Source organism: Budorcas taxicolor, chromosome 25, assembly GCF_023091745.1.
Source record: "Budorcas taxicolor isolate Tak-1 chromosome 25, Takin1.1, whole genome shotgun sequence".
Lineage (NCBI taxonomy): Eukaryota > Metazoa > Chordata > Mammalia > Artiodactyla > Bovidae > Budorcas > Budorcas taxicolor.
Window position 1 is genome coordinate 48,713,682 of NC_068934.1, and position 17,923 is coordinate 48,731,604.

Sequence of the window (17,923 nt, forward strand, 5' to 3'; positions counted from 1 at the left end):
AAACCATAAAGGAAGGCGATTGTGAAAAATGGTTCGACTTAGAAATCGTATCCGGTGCCATGAAAGTTAATTTTTGAAAAGGTTAAATAGTACAGGCGGTTCCCGCAGACCAAGCATGAACACGTCTCAAGAACAGCGCTGCTAGGAACCTGAACATGTGACTTGGTCCCAACTCCCAGGTCCCGTCTGTGAGACCTGCCCACGAGCCAGGAAAACGAGCGCTAGGCCGAAGCCACTTCTGACTGCAACTTCTAGTTTTCACTGAATTAAAGCTATGTTCTACTGCACCGCCATCAGCAGGGGCTCAAAACTTTGCTTAGATGCTGTAAAAGCATTCAGACAGGATGAGCGCGAGAGCCTGGAACCAGGTCTCCGCAGGGGCGCCTGCACGCCTGAGGAGGCCCCAAGGCCCTTCTCTCTCCCTGACCGTCCGCCTGGGCCGCGCCTCCCAGGAGGGTAAGAGGATCCTGCTTCTCAACAATCAGGTTGGTGGAGCAGGCAGCCCAGAGTCCCACTGCCAGGAAAACTGACCCCGCGGGCGTGAGCGTGCCATCTGTCCCTCTCCACTGGCAAACGCTGGAGAGTAAGGCTCAGAGTTCGTCTCAGGGTCACAAGGCGGGCAGGGGGCCGGTTGCTCACTTCAGGAACTGCCAGCCACCCCCTGCCACCTCAGGCTGAGGAAGAGACGTGTCTGAGCTCTCCCAGCTGTGACCAAGTGGGGCTGCACATCCCCTCGCTATTCCTGCTTGGAGAATCCTTGCTAGCCTCCGGTTCCAACTGCACGGACAACTCCAGTTCCCTTAGACAACAGCGTCCAGAGGGCCTGAGGGTCCCCCGCTGTGGCTGGCAGAAAGGAACCTGCCAGCAGGTGGGTGCTAACTGGAGCACAGGCTGGGAGTCAGGCCCCAGGGGGATCTGTGTGGTGTTTGTAGGTGGTCCCAGAGATTACTGGTGCCCACTGCCACTCAGTGGGCAGAGCTGGAGAGGCTGCCTCTGTGCACTGTGTGGGCTGGCCCTGCACAACGAAAGGATGTCCTGCTCCAAAAATGCCAGGAGGGCCCCACTGAGAAACCGCTAGAAGGAACAGGAGCTCGGAGGTCAGAAGGGCTTGGGTTTACAACCCAGCTGCACACACTAACCTCATGATCCTGGGCAAACTCACCCGCTCAGCAGTTGCCCTGATTCTGTGATGAAGACCATCCCAACTATATAACTTGGAGGTCTGTTGTAAGGATCATACAGAACGTAGATAGTATGTGCTGTTATGGGCTAAACTGTGTCCCTCCCCCAGAAGATAAGGGTTCCTACTCCTTAAGGAGCTCCGAGTCTGTCTAGTAGGGGGTGTTGATCATGACGATATTGGTGGTGATGGTGGCGGTGGTGTAATGCTGCTGCTGACGGTGGTGATAATGAATACTGCATGTTAACGCATAGATGTGGAATCTAGAAAAACAGTATGTTGTTCAGTCACCAAGTTATGTCTGACCCTTTTGAGACGCTATGGACTGTAGCCCGCCAGGCTCCTTTGTCCATGGGATTCTCCAGGCGAGAATACTGGTGTGGGTCGCCATTCCCTTCTCCAGGGAATTTTCCCAACCCAGGGATCAAACTGGCATCTCCTGCACTGGCAGGCGGATTCTCCGCCACTGAGCCACCAGGGAAGCCCATTGAAAAACGGCATAGATGATCTTATTCGCAAAGCAGACATGCAGACACAGACGTAGAGAACAAAAGTACGGACACCGAGGCGGGGGAAGGGGATGGAAGGAATCGGGAGGTTGGGACCGACAGGTACATACGATTCACAACGGTGCCTAAAACAGGTAAGTAATGAGAGCCCACTGTACGGCCCAGGAAGCTCTGCTCAGTGCTCCGTGATGACGGAAACGGGAAGGAGATCCGGAAAGGAGAGAGATATATACAATATAAATATGCTTAATATAGTCGATCCACTCTGCCGTACAGCAGAAACTAACACAACATTGTAAAGCAACTGCACGCCAATAAAAATTTAAAATTCTTTTAGACATAAATGTCAAGTACGCAGACAAAACTGAAAAGAAAAAGAAAAATCATGGCAAGAGAATTCCACGTAACAGAGTAAACTGCTCTCCAAGCCTGTCCTGGGCCCTGAGAAGCGGAGATGACGGCAATGGCTGTTTTCTAAGATGTCATAGGAGAAAGAAGCTTGAAACACACAAAGCTTGAAAGAACGGTAAATATCACACTGCATGCTTAGAGTGAGCTGTCTGCGGGCCAAGGGAAGAACCATCAACAACACAGGCTGAGTTATGTATCTCTTCAGATCACCTCCTCGGCGCGCTCACAGTCCTCAGGTGAGACTTAAATTCAGCTCATTCTTGACTTTCTCCAGGAAAAAACCAGGAGGAGGAGGAGGAGGAGGGGACCTGACAAAGCCTTCGGGGGTCATCGTGCTGCGGGGGGCCCCCGCATCACCCCATTCCGGATATGGAGCTGGAAACACAGAGCCCGGTGCTTTCAGCAAGAAAGCAGGATATTCTGAAAGAAATCCCTGCTTCTGAGCACGTCTTTCACTGCAAAAGAAGCACGCTTCGTGTCATCCTCAATGCTTTCATGATGCATTTCAAAGACTCTCAATAAACAGAACCTGCCAGGAGTCATTTAAAGGTGCATCGAGGGATGTCTGGCCTCTAAGAGCTACTCACCTGCCACTTGCAAACCTCTGTCCCCTCAAACCGTGACTGGGACGGTTTCCAAATGCACTTGCCCAACTGAAATGATGCTTTCTGCTGTGGACAAAGATCCATCAGGCTGGACTCGTGGTGGAGAACAGCCAAATGCTGTCGCAGGCCACACATGAAGGGATGTATACAGAAGGGGGAAAACCGTGGGTGACCTTGACGGAGAAGGACAGCCTGGTCTGAGGAAGGTGACGGCCAGGAGCCACACTGGGGTGCTTCTGAATGTTTAAACACTAAGAAACGCCAAAGTGGCCATGGGTTAGGGTTTTTGCAATCAGAGTAACACTTTTCAAAGAATAAGGGTTTGAGAGCAGCCCCTGACGCTGTGATGAGGTGGTGGGCAGACCTGGTGACCTTTGAGGGGCTAACTAGCAGTCCTCTGCACCATCAAGGTCCTGGCACCCGAGAGGCACTGGCTTGGGCTCTGCCAGAGATTCCCACCCTCCCTGGAGGTGAGTTCATTTTCCTTGTTGATCCCCATGATTTCCGGCAAGCCCAGAGCAAAGTGGAGGATCTGACGATGGCTAAGAGGTCCTCCTAGAAGCGGTAAGAGCAGAAGGAGGATTAAGCCGTGGTGACCGCAGACACAAAGTGCTCACCATGTGCCAGCAAAGAAACTGCATCAAATCCATCATCTTCTCCCCGTGTTCTCCTGGTGGAGGTATCAGCAGCCCCAAGCCCAGAAGGGAACACCCTGGACCCTCAGGTCCACCCCCAGCATCACACAGCTGCCAGAGGCGGGGCTGGAACGCACGGACCTGAGGGCTGAGGCGTTTCAACTTGGCTCCACAGCACAGGATGGAGCTGCGAATTGGGAGGGTTCACCCAAGGCGCCGTGAAGTGGATTCTGGGGGAGATAGGGAGACGGGGGAGGTGTGGCCCAGCACCCAGAGCCAGACGCTGCGCCCACCAAGTGGAGTGAGAGCTCCGGTCCGTCCACCTAGAAGGGAGGGTGTGAGCGGAGCATCAGAACTGGGCGCCACAGAACTCCAACCACAGATATCTCTGAGGGCCTCCACCTCGGCTTTGACACAGAAAATTAAATACTGATGCTTTGCGTCCTCTTTCTGCCCGTTCTGGACCATTCTCATCAGTCCGGGACACGACACGGGGGAGGAGGAGAACTCTGCTCCTCCCCAGGGTGGCCTCTGAACCACAGTATTCCCATCATGATGTGGGATTTATGAAGCTTCTGACAGGACGTGCAATAATTCCAGAGCCAGGCATTATTTTCTCGAAGGGATTTAAGTGGGTATTAACACACAGCTTAAGAAGATGAGCACACCAAGCCAGACGTCTGCCATCCAGGCTGCAGAGCTCCTGAGAGCTGGACCGATCGCGCTCATAGACAAGCATCAGCCTCACACCTAACAGGAAGAGGCAGTGCAGAATGCTTACAACAGACAAAGCTGGGGCTGGTTAAACAGGCGTTTGGTTTTTTTAATGACACATATGAAAATAAAGGTCCTCCTGGCCTTTAGCGAGCTGCCCCGGGACATGAATGACAACCAGCTCGGTCACAGCCCAACTTTCTCACAGGCTTTCACCAGAGATCCCCTGAACCTTCCCCTTTGGTTTAAACAACCAATGACGTCTCAATCTCCTGATTAAAACCATAAAGTGTAAACCACTGCACTTATGGACAGTGAGGCTGATTATCACCACGTCACAGAGAAACTAGAGGCAGGGGGGAGTCAGGGACCAGGGGGAGGGGGCTCTCCTTGGCCTTCCCAAGCAATTAACGAAACCACAAAGAAAACCAGATTCCATGCTTCTGTCCCCGCCAAGTGACCCAAACGCACACTACAAAGGACGAAACAGCGTGGCTCAGAGTAGAGATAAATATCCAAACCACATATTTCTGCAGGGCAAAGAGAATAAATAGACAGACAAATGGATCGCTGGCTGACTGGCTCGGCGGGTGGAGGGACAGATGGATGGATGGTTGGATGGACAGATGGATGAATGGATGGACAACTGGATGGAGAGATGGATGGGTGGACGGATGGACAGATGGATGGATGGATGGATGGACGGATGGATGGATGGACAGATGGATGGAGAGATGGATGGGTGGACGGATGAATGGATGCATGGATGGACAAATGGAGAGATGGATGGATAGATGGACGAGTATATGGAGAGATGGATAGATGGATGGATGGATGAATAAATGGATGGATAATAACAAAAAAGACAAACCTTAAAAACATAACATCTAGTGGAAAACAAGTTACAAATGACATGCCCAGCATGATACCAGGTTATCTATAATTTCTTTTTTTTACTCAACAACACAATACCATATAGTGACCACTGACACACAGAAAAACAAGGGACAAGTGGGGTTCGTCACAATATTTGTCCCCGAGCAGAATGGCAAGGAGGGTGAGAGAGACACTGGCTTTATCTGAAACATTCTAACCCTATAACTAAAAAATGACAAAATGTTAACCACTGTCAATCCTGCATAATAAATAATAAAAACTGGTACAGATGGTATTATTCTTTGTCTTTTCCTACATTTTCAGTTTTCTCTAAATTAAAAAAAGGCACAACCATCTGGAACCTGAGGCGTTCCTCGGTCTCTTGAGGGCTTCCCTGGCTGGACGGGAGTCGGCCTTGGACCACGCTCCACGGCTGGAAACACCGTTCTCGAATGAAAGACGTGACCACTGTTGTCTCCTTCTGCCCATCGAGTCCTCTTTGAGGACTTTTTTTAGGGCAGAACATGTACTCAAGTCAGGGTCACACACAACTAACTTTCTAATTAAGTCTAAAATCCCAAATGGATTTCCTTGTGGTCAGCAAACACGCAGGTAGGTAAGGAAAACCTGAAAATAAGATGGCAGCGTGACAGACGCGAGCACTTTCGGAGACGAGAGTGTTTCCATCTCTGTGTGGCCCGGGCTGTGGGCGACCCGTGAGGTCAGCGAACAGAGACGTTTAAGGCGTCTGTGGGATAAGCGCTGTCCTGGGGGGAAGACTTGCGGGGAGGGGCTTCTCTCCAACAGGAGAGGCAGACAGCAGGAGTAAATAAATGGAAGCCTCCCTCCCAGGCCACACGTCGCCTGATGCCACCAACACAGAACCTCCAGGACAGGCAAATCCATCGAGACAGAAGGCGGACCGGTGTTTGCCAGGGACTGGGGGAGGGGGCGGGGATCCCTGGGGGAGGGGGCGGGGGACCCCTGGGGGAGGGGCGGGAGACCCCTGGGGGAGGGGGCGGGGATCCCTGGGGGAGGGGGCGGGGGACCCCTGGGGGAGGGGCGGGGAACCCCTGGGGGAGGGGGCGGGGACCCCTGGGGGAGGGGGCGGGGACCCCTGGGGGAGGGGGCGGGGACCCCTGGGGGAGGGGGTGGGGATCCCTGGGGCAGGGGGCGGGGGACCCCTGGGGGAGAGGCGGGGAACCCCTGGGGGAGGGGGTGGGGGACCCCTGAGGGAGGGGACGGGGGATCCCTGGGGGAGGAGGGGGGATCCTTGGGGGAGGGGAGGGGGATCCCTAAGGGAGGGGGCAGGGAATCCTGGGGGAGGGGCGGGGGACCCCTGAGGGAGGGGACGGGGGATCCCTGGGGGAGGAGGGGGGATCCTTGGGGGAGGGGGACCCCTGGGGGAGGGGGTGGGGAATCCCTGCCAATGTGTATGGGGTTTCTTTTTGGGGTGATAAAAATAAGATTGACTGTGGTGGTGGGTACCCTCACCTCTAAATTAACTAAAATTCACTGAATTGTACACTTTTAAATGGGAAAACGTTATGGTCCATGCACGGTATGTGAATGACATCACTATTTTTAAAAGAAAAGGAGTCTGTTTTTGTTCCTTTCCCAAGAAGGTGCAAAGATGCAGGCAGTACATTTAAAACCACGTTGCCACCAGTCACCCTCAAGGACCGTTTCTCTCCCGGCCGAGCACATGCTCCTGAAGAGTCACATCTGCTGTGATGACCCCGACTCTGTCATCAGGAACCTGCCCCCCATCTCCATCTTCTCCCGCTGCCCCTGGTCCCAGATTCTTGCAGGGACCCCCCTACCTGCCTCTGCTTCCTTCCGTCCTCCCCTGAGAGAAGCTGAGAGGAGAGGTCACACGCTCTGCACCAAACCTTCCCAAAGCCTTCACTGTTCTTCAGGGGGAATCACACCCCCCACCCCACCTCAGCCCCAAGCACCTGCCCAGCTGGCAGCCTTGACCTTCTCCGCTGCTCTGACACACCAAGGCCGTTCATTCCCACCTCAGGCATGCCACTGCTGCAACCCTCTGCCCAGAAGCTTCTAGCCAAAAAGCTTTACAAGCTAATCTCTCATCACCTGGGGCTCAACTCAGATGTCACCCCTCGTGCAGTGCAGGCGAGGGCTGAGATGAATTCATGATGTCCTAAACATGGACCTGGAGGATCTGCAGGGGACGGGGCGCCGTGTACACTTGATCTGACCCTAAAAACAAAGCCTCGCAGAGGGAGGGGAGTTCTACAACAAAGTGGCAACTGGGTTCACATTTAAAAAATCACTTTCGGCAGGTGCAGAACGCTTCTGAGGAAAGAGGTGTCTGCAGCTCCCCAGAGAGAAGATGGGGGAGACAGGGCTGCCGTGAGGAGACAGTGACGCGGGTTGAAAGGGATTCAGAAGGTGAAGCGCAGGGCCTGGCAGTGCACTGGCGGAGGGGTGATGGCAGGCCCTGGATAACTCCTGGGTTCTGGCTCAGACCAAGAATCAGAGAAGGTTCACAGCCCAAAATGGGAGCCACCCAACCGACCATCACCAGGGAGATGGAACGAGCCACATGATCGGTGAGTTACGACTTGGCGATAAAAAGAAAGAAGACACAGACGCTACCATGTGGATGAGCCTCACGGCCATGCTGCTGGGTGAGAGCAGCCAGACGTGAAAGCCCACACACCACATGACGTGCTCACGTGGATCGTCCAGAAGAGGGGACTCGGTGTGTGGAGACAGAACATGGCCAGTGATAGTCAGGGCTGGAAGGGGGACTGAGGACGAGCGGCAGAGAAACACCGCGGGGGACGGGCAGAGTCCAGACCCGGATGGTGGGTGCACAGCTCAGCAGACGCACTGAAAACCGCTGGACGGCGCCCTTCAAGGGATGAACTTCGTGGCCTGTGATGACACCTCCATCAGCTTGGGTCTTCCCATGGTAACCACTGGGGGAGAGAGGGACCCTGCGGGCCAGGTTTGGAGGGTCAGACGGAAGGGGACAGCGTGGCGGCATCTGGTCTGGACCACCTGAGTCGAGGGGCCTCTGAGCTTCCGACTGAGAACATGTCAAGGGAGAAATGAAGTCTGTGCCCCGGACGGGAGGTCCAGCCGGAGACGTGACCATGGGCGGAGGGTGCTGGACGGACGTGGGTGGTAACAGGGCCTCCTGTGGGGTGGGGGGGTGGTGGCCGGGGAGAGCCTCGCCAAGCCCAGCTGTCATGAGAGATGAGATTCCCCTGAGAAGGAATCCTGTCTGAACAAGACAAGCCCGGGCAGCAGGGAGCCCCGAGGGCTGGGCTGCAGCGGCCAGGCTCGGCCAACCAGTCCCTTGGCCCGAGCCTCCCGCTCTCCGCTGACCCAGCGCCTGGAAGTCCAGAGAATACAGGAGAAGGTCCATCCAACCCACCTCATCCCACACTGGGAAAAACACATTCTAGGGAACCGAGGCCACATCTGGGAGAGGAACCAAGTCTGGAAGGAGACTCTAACACCCGGGGAGCCCAGAGTGATGAATGGGACACCTGCCTGGCCATGCGCTCTGATGGAGCATCTGAAGGCAACCAGCCACTCCTGCACAGGCCCTTCCAGAACCTTCTGTCACAATGCATGCCCACCTCCTGGTCTTTGCAGAGCCAGAGGCCAGCCATAGGGGCTGGATTCTCATCTACCGCAGGAGGAGATGGACTCAAAACTGCCAGGACAGGATAAAGTCCTCCCCTTACTAAACAACACAGGAAGCCTCAGATGTGAAAAGCAAACATGACGGTTGTCTGCAGCAACAGGATAAAGGAGGGATTAAAGACCCGACGGAGGAGGAAGCGAAGCCTCTGCAGGCTTGGCGTTCTGTTTGGAGCCTCAGTGATGAGCAGGAGGGCTGAGGTCCTTGGATTGAGCCCATTTGATGCCCTGACTGGAGGCAAGTGATGGATCCGGAAGTGCGGCTGTCAGCTGATGTGTGAGGCTGGGTGGTGGAGACAGGTGGGCGGGGATGCGGGATGCTGCAGGGATGCGGGATGCTATGGGATACTGCTCTTGGGGAGAAATTTGAGTGTGAGACAAACGGGCAAAAGGAGATGAATTGTGGTCTAGGGGTGAGGAGAGCCCCTGAGACACGTTTTCCAAATTACGTAAACGTGAAGCTGCAGCTATCTAACAGACGGAAGCACTGATTAAAACACAAAGGCCTTTTCCCAAAGCCTCTGCCAGGCAGACCAGGCCCAGGGACCCCTGTTAACTTGCCCAGGCGGGTCGTGGGAACCGACACTAGGGCTGGCAGCTCTCTGCAACTACTTGGTGCCAACTCTTGGGTGGAGGTGGGCGAGGGGGCTGAAGCCACATACACCCAGGGGAACCCAGAGAGCGCATCCCTGTCCCCTCTGCGTTCTTCTGCGCCGTCCATGTGACGTGACATTCAGGGAGGCTGGACAGGATTGTGAGGGCCCCGGTGCCAGCGCTGGCCCCACGTCTGTTTGCTGTGCCCCAAACAGAACACAAGAGCTACAGTTTCTATTGATGTTGGCGCATGCCTCCTGCTTAAAAGGCCAGGTTAATGGATGCGTGCCAACCCTCAACCCCACAGTGAGCTCCCTGTCCATCTGGGATGCTTCAGCACACAGCAGGAATGCCCGCCTGCCACGCCCAGGAGCCCACTCGACGGCACTCAAGCGGCCTGAGCACCCCCCACACCCAGGATTCTGATCACCAGAGTGTGCAGCGACCTGAGGGGGGTGTTCCTGGAGGACCAGCACTCTCCACCCTAAGCTCAACGCTCCAGTCCCACTGAGATGCAGAAAGAGGGGTCACTCGGGCCAAGAAGCATGGCCAGACCCCACCTGGGGAGGGACCCCAGCTGGGGAGAGACCCACCCGGGTAGAAACCCCACCTGGGTAGAGACCCCCACTTGGGGAGGAACCCCCACCCGGGTAGAGACCCCACCTGGGGAGGGACCCCACCTAGTGCAGAAGCGGCACCACCACGTGAGCTCCTGAGAAGCTGCGGCCGGGCGCTGGGCTGAGGAACCTGCTCGGCAGCATTGAGAGCCCTCCGGGCAGGAATCCAGGGCTCACCGAGGCAAGGGCCTTCTCATGGGAACAAAGGCCGCTCTGTCCCCAGTGCTCACACCCGTGGGATTTCTAGTCTCAGGCTCCAGGGCCTTTGTCTGTCTCAGGACAAAGCAAAGAGAAGAGAGGTGGTCTTCAGAAGTTTCTGGAAACTGTTATGCCCCTGGGAGTGGAGTCCAGATCCTGAAAGGATCTTCCTTTGGGGAAGACTCTTCCTTTTGCAGAGCAGCTGTGTCTCCACCAGTCACTCCCGATGGTCTGGCAGTTCAGTCGCTCAGTCGTGTCTGACTCTTCGTGAGCCCATGGACTGAAGCCCGCCAGGCTCCTCTGTCCATGGGATTCTCCAGGCAAGAACACTGGAGTGGGCTGCCATTCCCTCCTCCAGGGGATCTTCCTGACCCAGGGATCGAACCTGAGTCTCCTGTGTCCCCCATATTGGCAGGCAGATGCCTTACCACTAGCACCACCTGGGAAGCCGCCTATGGGTCCCCAAAGCCCATGGCCTGAGGACAGAACACCTCCTGGCCCCATCAGCAGGCCTGGGACAGCCTGGCCTGACATCCTCCACGCGCGCCTGGCTGCCCTCAGAACCTCTCAGCAGCCAGGCTAGCAGACAGCCCTCCCCACTGCAAGGAAAAGGGCCTCCCTGGGGTGATGGTGCTGACGGATGGGCTTTGACCAAGGAAAGCCATGGAGGACACAGACAAGTCCAGTCCACTTGGCTCACTGCACACCTGCCAGGGGACCCCAGGTTTGCAGACCTTGAGTACCAGTCCCAGGAACGCGGACAGCCCACCTCGGGGAAATGGCAGAGAAGGGGCACGTGACCCTAGTAGCTCCGTCCTCACCCCGCCCTTGGCCTTCCCATTCAGTCTCGGGTCTGGAGTCTGAAATCTGAGGGGAGTGCTTCCCCAGTCTCTGAATCCTCCAGCATCGATAAACAGTAACAGGATCTAGGGGCTCAGAGGGTTAAACCTGCAGCGTGAGGATCCATCCACGCCGGGGGGTCGGGGTCACCAGGTCCCCACTCCAGCGCCCCGCAGGGATGAGCAGGGCTGCACCCAGGGGCCGAGAAGGGGTGAAGTCGGTCTGACCCAGTGACCCCAAACAATGAAAGCATCCAAAGTCGAAAACAGGCATGACCTACAGCCAGAAACATCCCCCTTGGATGCTCCAGGGAAACCAAACCCTCTGAGGGGAGAATCCCCCGATGTTCCCTGGCAGGGACAAAAATCCAGGTATTTTGTGAGGGTTTTTTTTTGGCCACGTCCTGTGGCATGCGGGGTCTTAGTTCCCTGATCAGGGGTCACATCCTCGCCCCCTGCATTGGAGGTGCAGACTTTTAGCCGCTGGATTGCCAGGAAGTATCCAGAATCCAGACATTATGCACTACTATACTCAAATCTTGACAGATGTGAACTCAAGGTCCTTCTCTCTTCCTTCCTCTGACTGAGCCAGGGTTGGGGCACAAAGGCTGACTACCCCGCAGAGACCCCTCGTGGCAGGGCTTCTGAGTGGGAGTGTCGGGGGTGTCCCTCCCCAAGAAGGGGGCAGCTCCCTGCACCAGGAAACCTCAGAAAAGAGAGCCTGGACCTTCTAAAAAGACTCAACACTCCCTGCCCCCTGGGCCTGTGTCTAAAAGGGCCAACAGACAGACCTTCTAAAAAGACTCAACACTCCCTGCCCCCTGGGCCTGTGTCTAAAAGGGCCAACAGACAGACCCCCAAGTCTGACTCACCCTCGAGACCAGAACAAACAGAAATTCAAGTCACTGACAAACCACAGAGACAGGTCAGGAGAAACAGTGCGGAAATAGGGAAGGCATCGCAGGAAAAGGAACAGAGAAAAGGAAGAAGGAGAGCATGTAAACATCAGACGACAGCGGCTCAGCTGCCCTGGATGAAAACACACCTGAGTGGAGGAGAGAGCTCAGTACTTTGTGCCAGGGGAAACATAATAAGCCGTGAAATCTACTCTGCAAACAACTCGGAAGAATAATTTCCAAAAAGAGCAAGCGCAGGGCTACAAAAACAAACAGGCAGAGCAACGCGGCCGTGATCAACCAGAAGGCAGAACGGGTGCACCAGAAAATGCTGTGCAGAAAGGACAAACAGGGAAAATGGCAGGCGATCAGCGCGACGAGAGAAAAGACGACAGGTCAGGAGGAGGAAACGCCGATACTAAAAGCGCCTGTGTTCCCACGAAGGAGAACAGTATGGAGGTGCCTGAAAAAGCTGAACACAGAACTACCCTGTGACCCAGCAACCCCACTCCTGGGCATGCATCTGGAGAAAGTCATAATTCAAAACGATACACGCATCTCAGTGCGCACGGCAGCACCGTCTACAACAGCCAGGACCTGGACACGACCTAAATGCCCATCGACAGATACATGCATAAAGAAGACGTGGCAGGTACAATGGAATATTACTCAGCCGTAAAAAGGATGAAATAAGGCCAGCTGCAGCAACATGGATAGACCTAGAGATGATCATCCTAAGTAAGTCAGACGAACACCATACGATAATATGTGGCATCTAAAAAAAGATACAAGTGAACTCATACACAAAACAGAAATAAACTCATAGAAAATAAACTTATGGTTACCAAGGGGAAAGATGGGAGAGGGATAAATTAAGAGTTTGGGACTGACATATACACACATATAAAATAACCAACAAGGACCTCCGGCACAGCACAGGGAGCTATGGTCAATTTTGTAATAACCTTTAAGGGCAAAGAATCTGAAAGAGAATAGATGTTTATACATATTGATAACACGTACGTGTATAACTGAATCACTTTGCTATATACCTGAAATTAACACAACACTGTAAATCAACTGTATTTCAATAAAAAGGGGAAACTGTGTCATTGAAACAGAGAGGAGCTCCCAGAGAGAGAAAGGGGAAAAAGGAAACATCTGGGAAACAGACTTCTTCAGGAAAAAGAGAATGGCCAGCACCAAACACTTCCTGGTGCTTAGTCAACTCAGTCGTGTCCAACTCTTTGTGACCCCAGGGACGGCAGCCCGCCAGGCTCCTCTGTCCGTGGAATTCTCCAGGCGAGAATACTGGAGTGGGTTGCCATGCCCTCCTCCAGAGGATGTTCCCCACCCAGGGATCCAACCCAGGTCTCCGCACTTGCAGACAGATGCTTTACCGTCCGAGCCACCTGGGTTAGTAACTGAAGTCAATCCAGTAAAGAAAAAAAAGTCAAGTCCTGGACAAGATACGTCTAGCACAAGCTCAGGGCAAGCAGGATATCCAACAACACCCCTGTAGGTCTGGGGCGACGTGGGGCAGGGACTACAGCTCAAAGCTTCCACAGGAAAACCGCATACAAGCTGACACGTTCACGTACACAGTTCTTACTCTTGGCGGATTATGTACTTGGGGATTTGGCTACTTGCTAAAATTTACTGGTAACCCCAGATCAGTACGAGCAGCACTGCTGTGGCCACTCGCACACACAGCAGCCACGCCGGTCCCCAGCCGGGTCTGAGCAGAGGCCCAGCTAGCTCCCTTCTGGGTCCGCTGTGATCTTATAAACAAGTGTCTACCCGGGTCTATTCAGGGCCCTGTTTTGCACTTTGGTGCTTTTTGTTGGCGGTCCTGAGGTTTAAAATGGCCCCCAGGCACAGAGCTGAAGCGGGGTCTGGTGTCCATGGACAAGAAGGCAGTGATGAGCCTCAGGGAGAAATCACGAGTCAGGTGAGCGCCTCCAGGTGTGAGTCAGAGGCTGCTGGCCTGAGCCTGGCGCTAATCCTGAGTCAACTGCGTGAATTAAGTAGTACTCTTGACACAAAAACGCACAGGCAACGAGGCTGTGCACTGCTCCACGGATGAGGATGCAGCCAGAGGCACTCGGGACCCTCACCCACTGCACCCCCCGCGGGCGATGGACTTCAAAGAGCATCACGACCACCAGCAGTGAGACCAGCAGGCCGGTCACCGGGGAAGCACTGCCCCCAAGACCTCCTCCTGAGAAAACCCTGGATGGTCAGCTCCCACCACGTAAGAGGTGGGACGGAATGCAGAGCAGTAGCAAGAGAAGGCCTCTGTGCACCGGCAATGAGCACTGACCGTGGAGAGGGATTGAGACCCCAGGGCTCTGAAGGCTGCGGCAGGCAGGCGTCACGCGGGGTGGACGGCGACCCCGGGTGGAGCGCTCCACACCGGCAAGAATCGGTGGGTGGGGAGGAGAGGCCTCACGTGTACACGTGTGTATGTGAGTGTGTGTGTGTGTGTGTGCACGTGCAAAACCGCTGCTTGTTCTCCACACACTGACCTCTTCCTTCCCAGTCTCAGAGCTCAACTACGTTCCGCAGCCTCCTCTGCGGCCAGGTACGTGGGTCAAATGCATGGGTCAGGTGCGTAAGCATGTGGTCAGCTGCAGGTCAAGTGCATGGGTCAAGAGCATGGGTCAGGTGTGTGCAGTCAGGAGCAGCCTTCAGAGGACACAAGGGAAGGTGGGAGGAGAGATGTGGTCCAGGAGTTTCCTCTTTCCCTCCCTCTGAGAGGCCCAAGAAGGACTGCAGAGTCCAGGGAGCCTGAGTCCCTGAATGGCTGCATGGATGCGAACCACCCCCTTCTCATCCCTGCCAATCCCCAGGGGACTGAAAAATACAACATCTATATGTCAGGATGCCTGAGGCTTGGAGGGCTGTTTATTATAGCAATTAGTTTAATCCACCCCCAATATACAGGGAGAGAACACTAAGTTCCTTATAGCAAAAAAAAAAAAACAAAACACCAGGAGGGAAAAAACTGTAATCAAAACTGAAAACCAATAAAGAGATCAGCCTCCCAGTGTTTTTGTAATCATTTCTTTTAACTTGATAGATTCATTTGGAAACAGTCTCTCTTGTGGCAAAAATAATAATAATAATAATAAAGTTCAGCTTTTTCTTCATTGACTTTTTCTCCCTTTACTTTCAAATTAAGTCACCTTAATGAGGCTGATTTATCAACAGCATATGTACTTTGAGTCTGTGCTTACCCAGGCCACCCATTACCTGCAACCCTTTGGAGAGACACGTCTGAAATGTTCATGAAACGTCAGCTACAACCACTCCTGGAGCTGGCGTCTGTGCTTTTCCATATGACCTGCTGCTGCTGCTGCTAAGTCGCTTCTGTCGGGTCCGACTCTGTGGGACCCCATAGACGGCAGCCCACCAGGCTCCGCCGTCCCCGGGGTTCTCCAGGCAAGAACACTGGAGTGGGTTGCCATTGCCCTCTCCAATGCATATGACCTGAAGCTTTTATAATAATCACGTAACTTTCATAAGAGATGTCAGATGCCTTGGAAGGAAGAATGAACGCTGGGCCTGCCCTTCTGCCAGGTTGGTTCTCTCCCTGGAAAGTGGGGTCGTGAGAGCTCACCCTGAGATGACCCCAGGGCACAGCACTCTCGGCCCAGGTAGGGCCCCTCCCCAGGAGTGGGGTTTCCCGGGAGACCTGAGGTGCAGGAGACTGGGCCTTGGGTGGGAGCCCAAGGGCCGCACCGGCGCCAATCGGCCAGGAGGTGGCGCCGCGGGCCTCCCCAGTTCCTCTGACCCCAGCCAGGCCCCTTCCCAGCACGGCCTTCAAGCTCACAGACTGGAGCCTCCCAGAGGCCGTCTACACCCACCCCAGCCCAGTCTACACCCGCCCCAGCCCCGCCTCTCCCACCTCCTCTCTAAACTCTAACATGAGGGGTCCTCTTGGGCCCCACGGAGACCTAAGGAGCAGAGACGAGAAAGGAGATGCCCCAGAGGAAAGCCCACCCAGCACGGGCTGAGACCCCAGTCAGCTGATCCCAAGAGACACCACTGGGAGGCGCCCACTCGGCCCGACTGTGGGTCTGTGCGCCACCTGCCAGCCTCCAGAAAGCCCCTCCCGGGGTCACCGAACCTTTCCAGCACCCCCGCGGGCCCGGATGTCACATCCATTAGCCAGAGCCTGGACGTGACTCTGCAGCCCTGCCCAGCCCAAAGGGTTCCCCCCACCATGCCTGGTGCAGCCCCCCGCCCCCGCCAGGCTCCACCCACCCAGCTTCAGCATGCGTCCTGTCTGCCCCAGAGGGAGCCCCTCCTGCGTTCTCCAAGGCCCCCGGAACAGCACCACAGCCAGGGAGACCCCTCTCCTGCACCCGGCGGCCACCGGGACCTCGTGCAAATTCACCATAGCAGGAACGTCTCCCTCGTGTGCATACGGCAGCATGGGGCTCAAGGGATGACTCAGGGGCTGCTGGCGGGCAGGGCAGGGAAGGGCACGCTGGGCAGAGCTTGCAGACCCCAGGAAGCGGGAGCACCAGTGCCAGGGGAGGCAGCAGGGCCCACCGGGGCGGGCAGCCCGTTTACTACAGCACCCACTGTGCTCGCTGCCTCTACAAGGCTGGTCTCTGGGCTCACAGGCTTGGCTTCCATCCCTGCACATAGCAGGGAGGAGGGAGGGGGAGGAGGGCCCAGCAGGAGGGGGTAGGTGGGGCACTAGTGGGGAGGGGCAGGAGCAGCAGGGCCTCCGGAACCGCCGGGGCAGGGGGTGAGCAGAGGCCCCTGGAGCCCAGGTCACGCCTGCCACGGGCCGGAAGGCGGGCGGGCGGGCTCACCGTCTGCTGCAGGTCCTCAATGACAATGCGCAGCACCAGCGTGTGGGCCTGGCCCTCCTCCGCCCTGGCGCCACCCGGCTTCTGGGCCGTGGCCCGGATGGTGTCGTAGATGGTCTCCCCCTTGGAACTGTCCGACTCCGACTCCTCCGTGGAATCTGAGCAGCTCTGGGCCATCTCGTCCTCGCTGGACGTGGGGCTGCGTGGCATGGCTGCGCGTGTCTGCACGGGGGGGGGGGAGGAGGGAGACAGGCATGAGAGGAGGCTCGAGGAGGACGCCGGGGGTGTGGCGGCGGCCGGTGTCCGGGGGAGAGATCACAGGCTGGGCGGCCTGCGTGAGTAACACACACACACACCCACACACCCCCACCCCCTCCTGGGGCCCGAGCCAGGCAGGACCTGTGGGGGCCCCGAGAGCCCTGCCCCGGTGCTTGGAAATCCCGCACTTAAAAGGAGCTCGAACTCACTGCGGCCAGGGCCACAGCTTACGGGGACGGACCAAAGGGGCCGTGGGGCGGTCTGACACGTTCGGGAGTAAGAGGAACAGCTCGCTTTGTTTTTCTTGGAGGAAGAGCAGCAGGCAGAGAGATGCGGGCTTTGGGTCAGAAGGGTACCAAGCTCCTGCTATAATAACCCCCTCTGCTTCAAACACGGCAATGATAGGTACTGTGTAAAAATAGACCCAGCACGCAGGGCCAGGCTCAGAAATGAGATAATCTCCAGGCCCAGGAGCACAGCGGAACCCAAAGGCTGATGGGGGCAGGCTGATGGGGGAGGGCCGGGGGTCTCCAAGAGCCCGCGGAGGCTGGGAGGGCAGCTTCCTCACCATCAAGTGCAATAAAAGCCCCCTGGCAAGGACCCAGGTGAGGGGGCCAACTGCCACCTCGTTCCACAGGCGTTAGCAGGACAGAACTGGGGGGCAGGCTGCCCACGAGACACCCCCCAGTCAGTGGGCAGCGGTCAGAAAGGTCAGGCTAAAACCTGCCCATGGGACACGCCCAGCTCTGTGGGCCCGGCTCAGAAAGGTCAGGCTAAAACCTGCCCATGGGACATGCCCAGCTCTGTGGGCCCGGCTCAGAAAGGTCAGGCTAAAACCTGAGATGACCAGGGGTCCTGGGCTGGGGGCTGCATGCCAAACCAGCAATTGCACTTCTGTGTGAACTCTGTAAAAGGAAATCAAAGGTCAAGTTCACGTGAACAAGAAAGATGTCCCAGGCTGTTCCCTGCAAAACAGGGTGTCCTGGCTATCCCCTCACACGCCACTCTAGTCATCCAGGGTCTGCCTGACCAAGGTGTGGCCTCTTCTTCCCACGGACAGCACAGCTGAGGGCAGCGTGGACCC

The 17,923-nt window shown here is 55.9% G+C and overlaps 1 protein-coding gene across 1 annotated transcript in view; it reads right to left on the reverse strand.

The window, feature by feature from the left end:
• Positions 1-16,791, reverse strand: part of SHANK2 (SH3 and multiple ankyrin repeat domains 2) — a 459,075-nt gene extending 442,284 nt beyond the window's left edge. Inside the window, exon 1 of the mRNA XM_052662177.1 lies at positions 16,585-16,791. Coding sequence (XP_052518137.1) covers positions 16,585-16,791 — 207 coding nt within the window. The remainder of the gene's footprint in view (positions 1-16,584) is intronic.
• Positions 16,792-17,923: the final 1,132 nt, after the last annotated feature.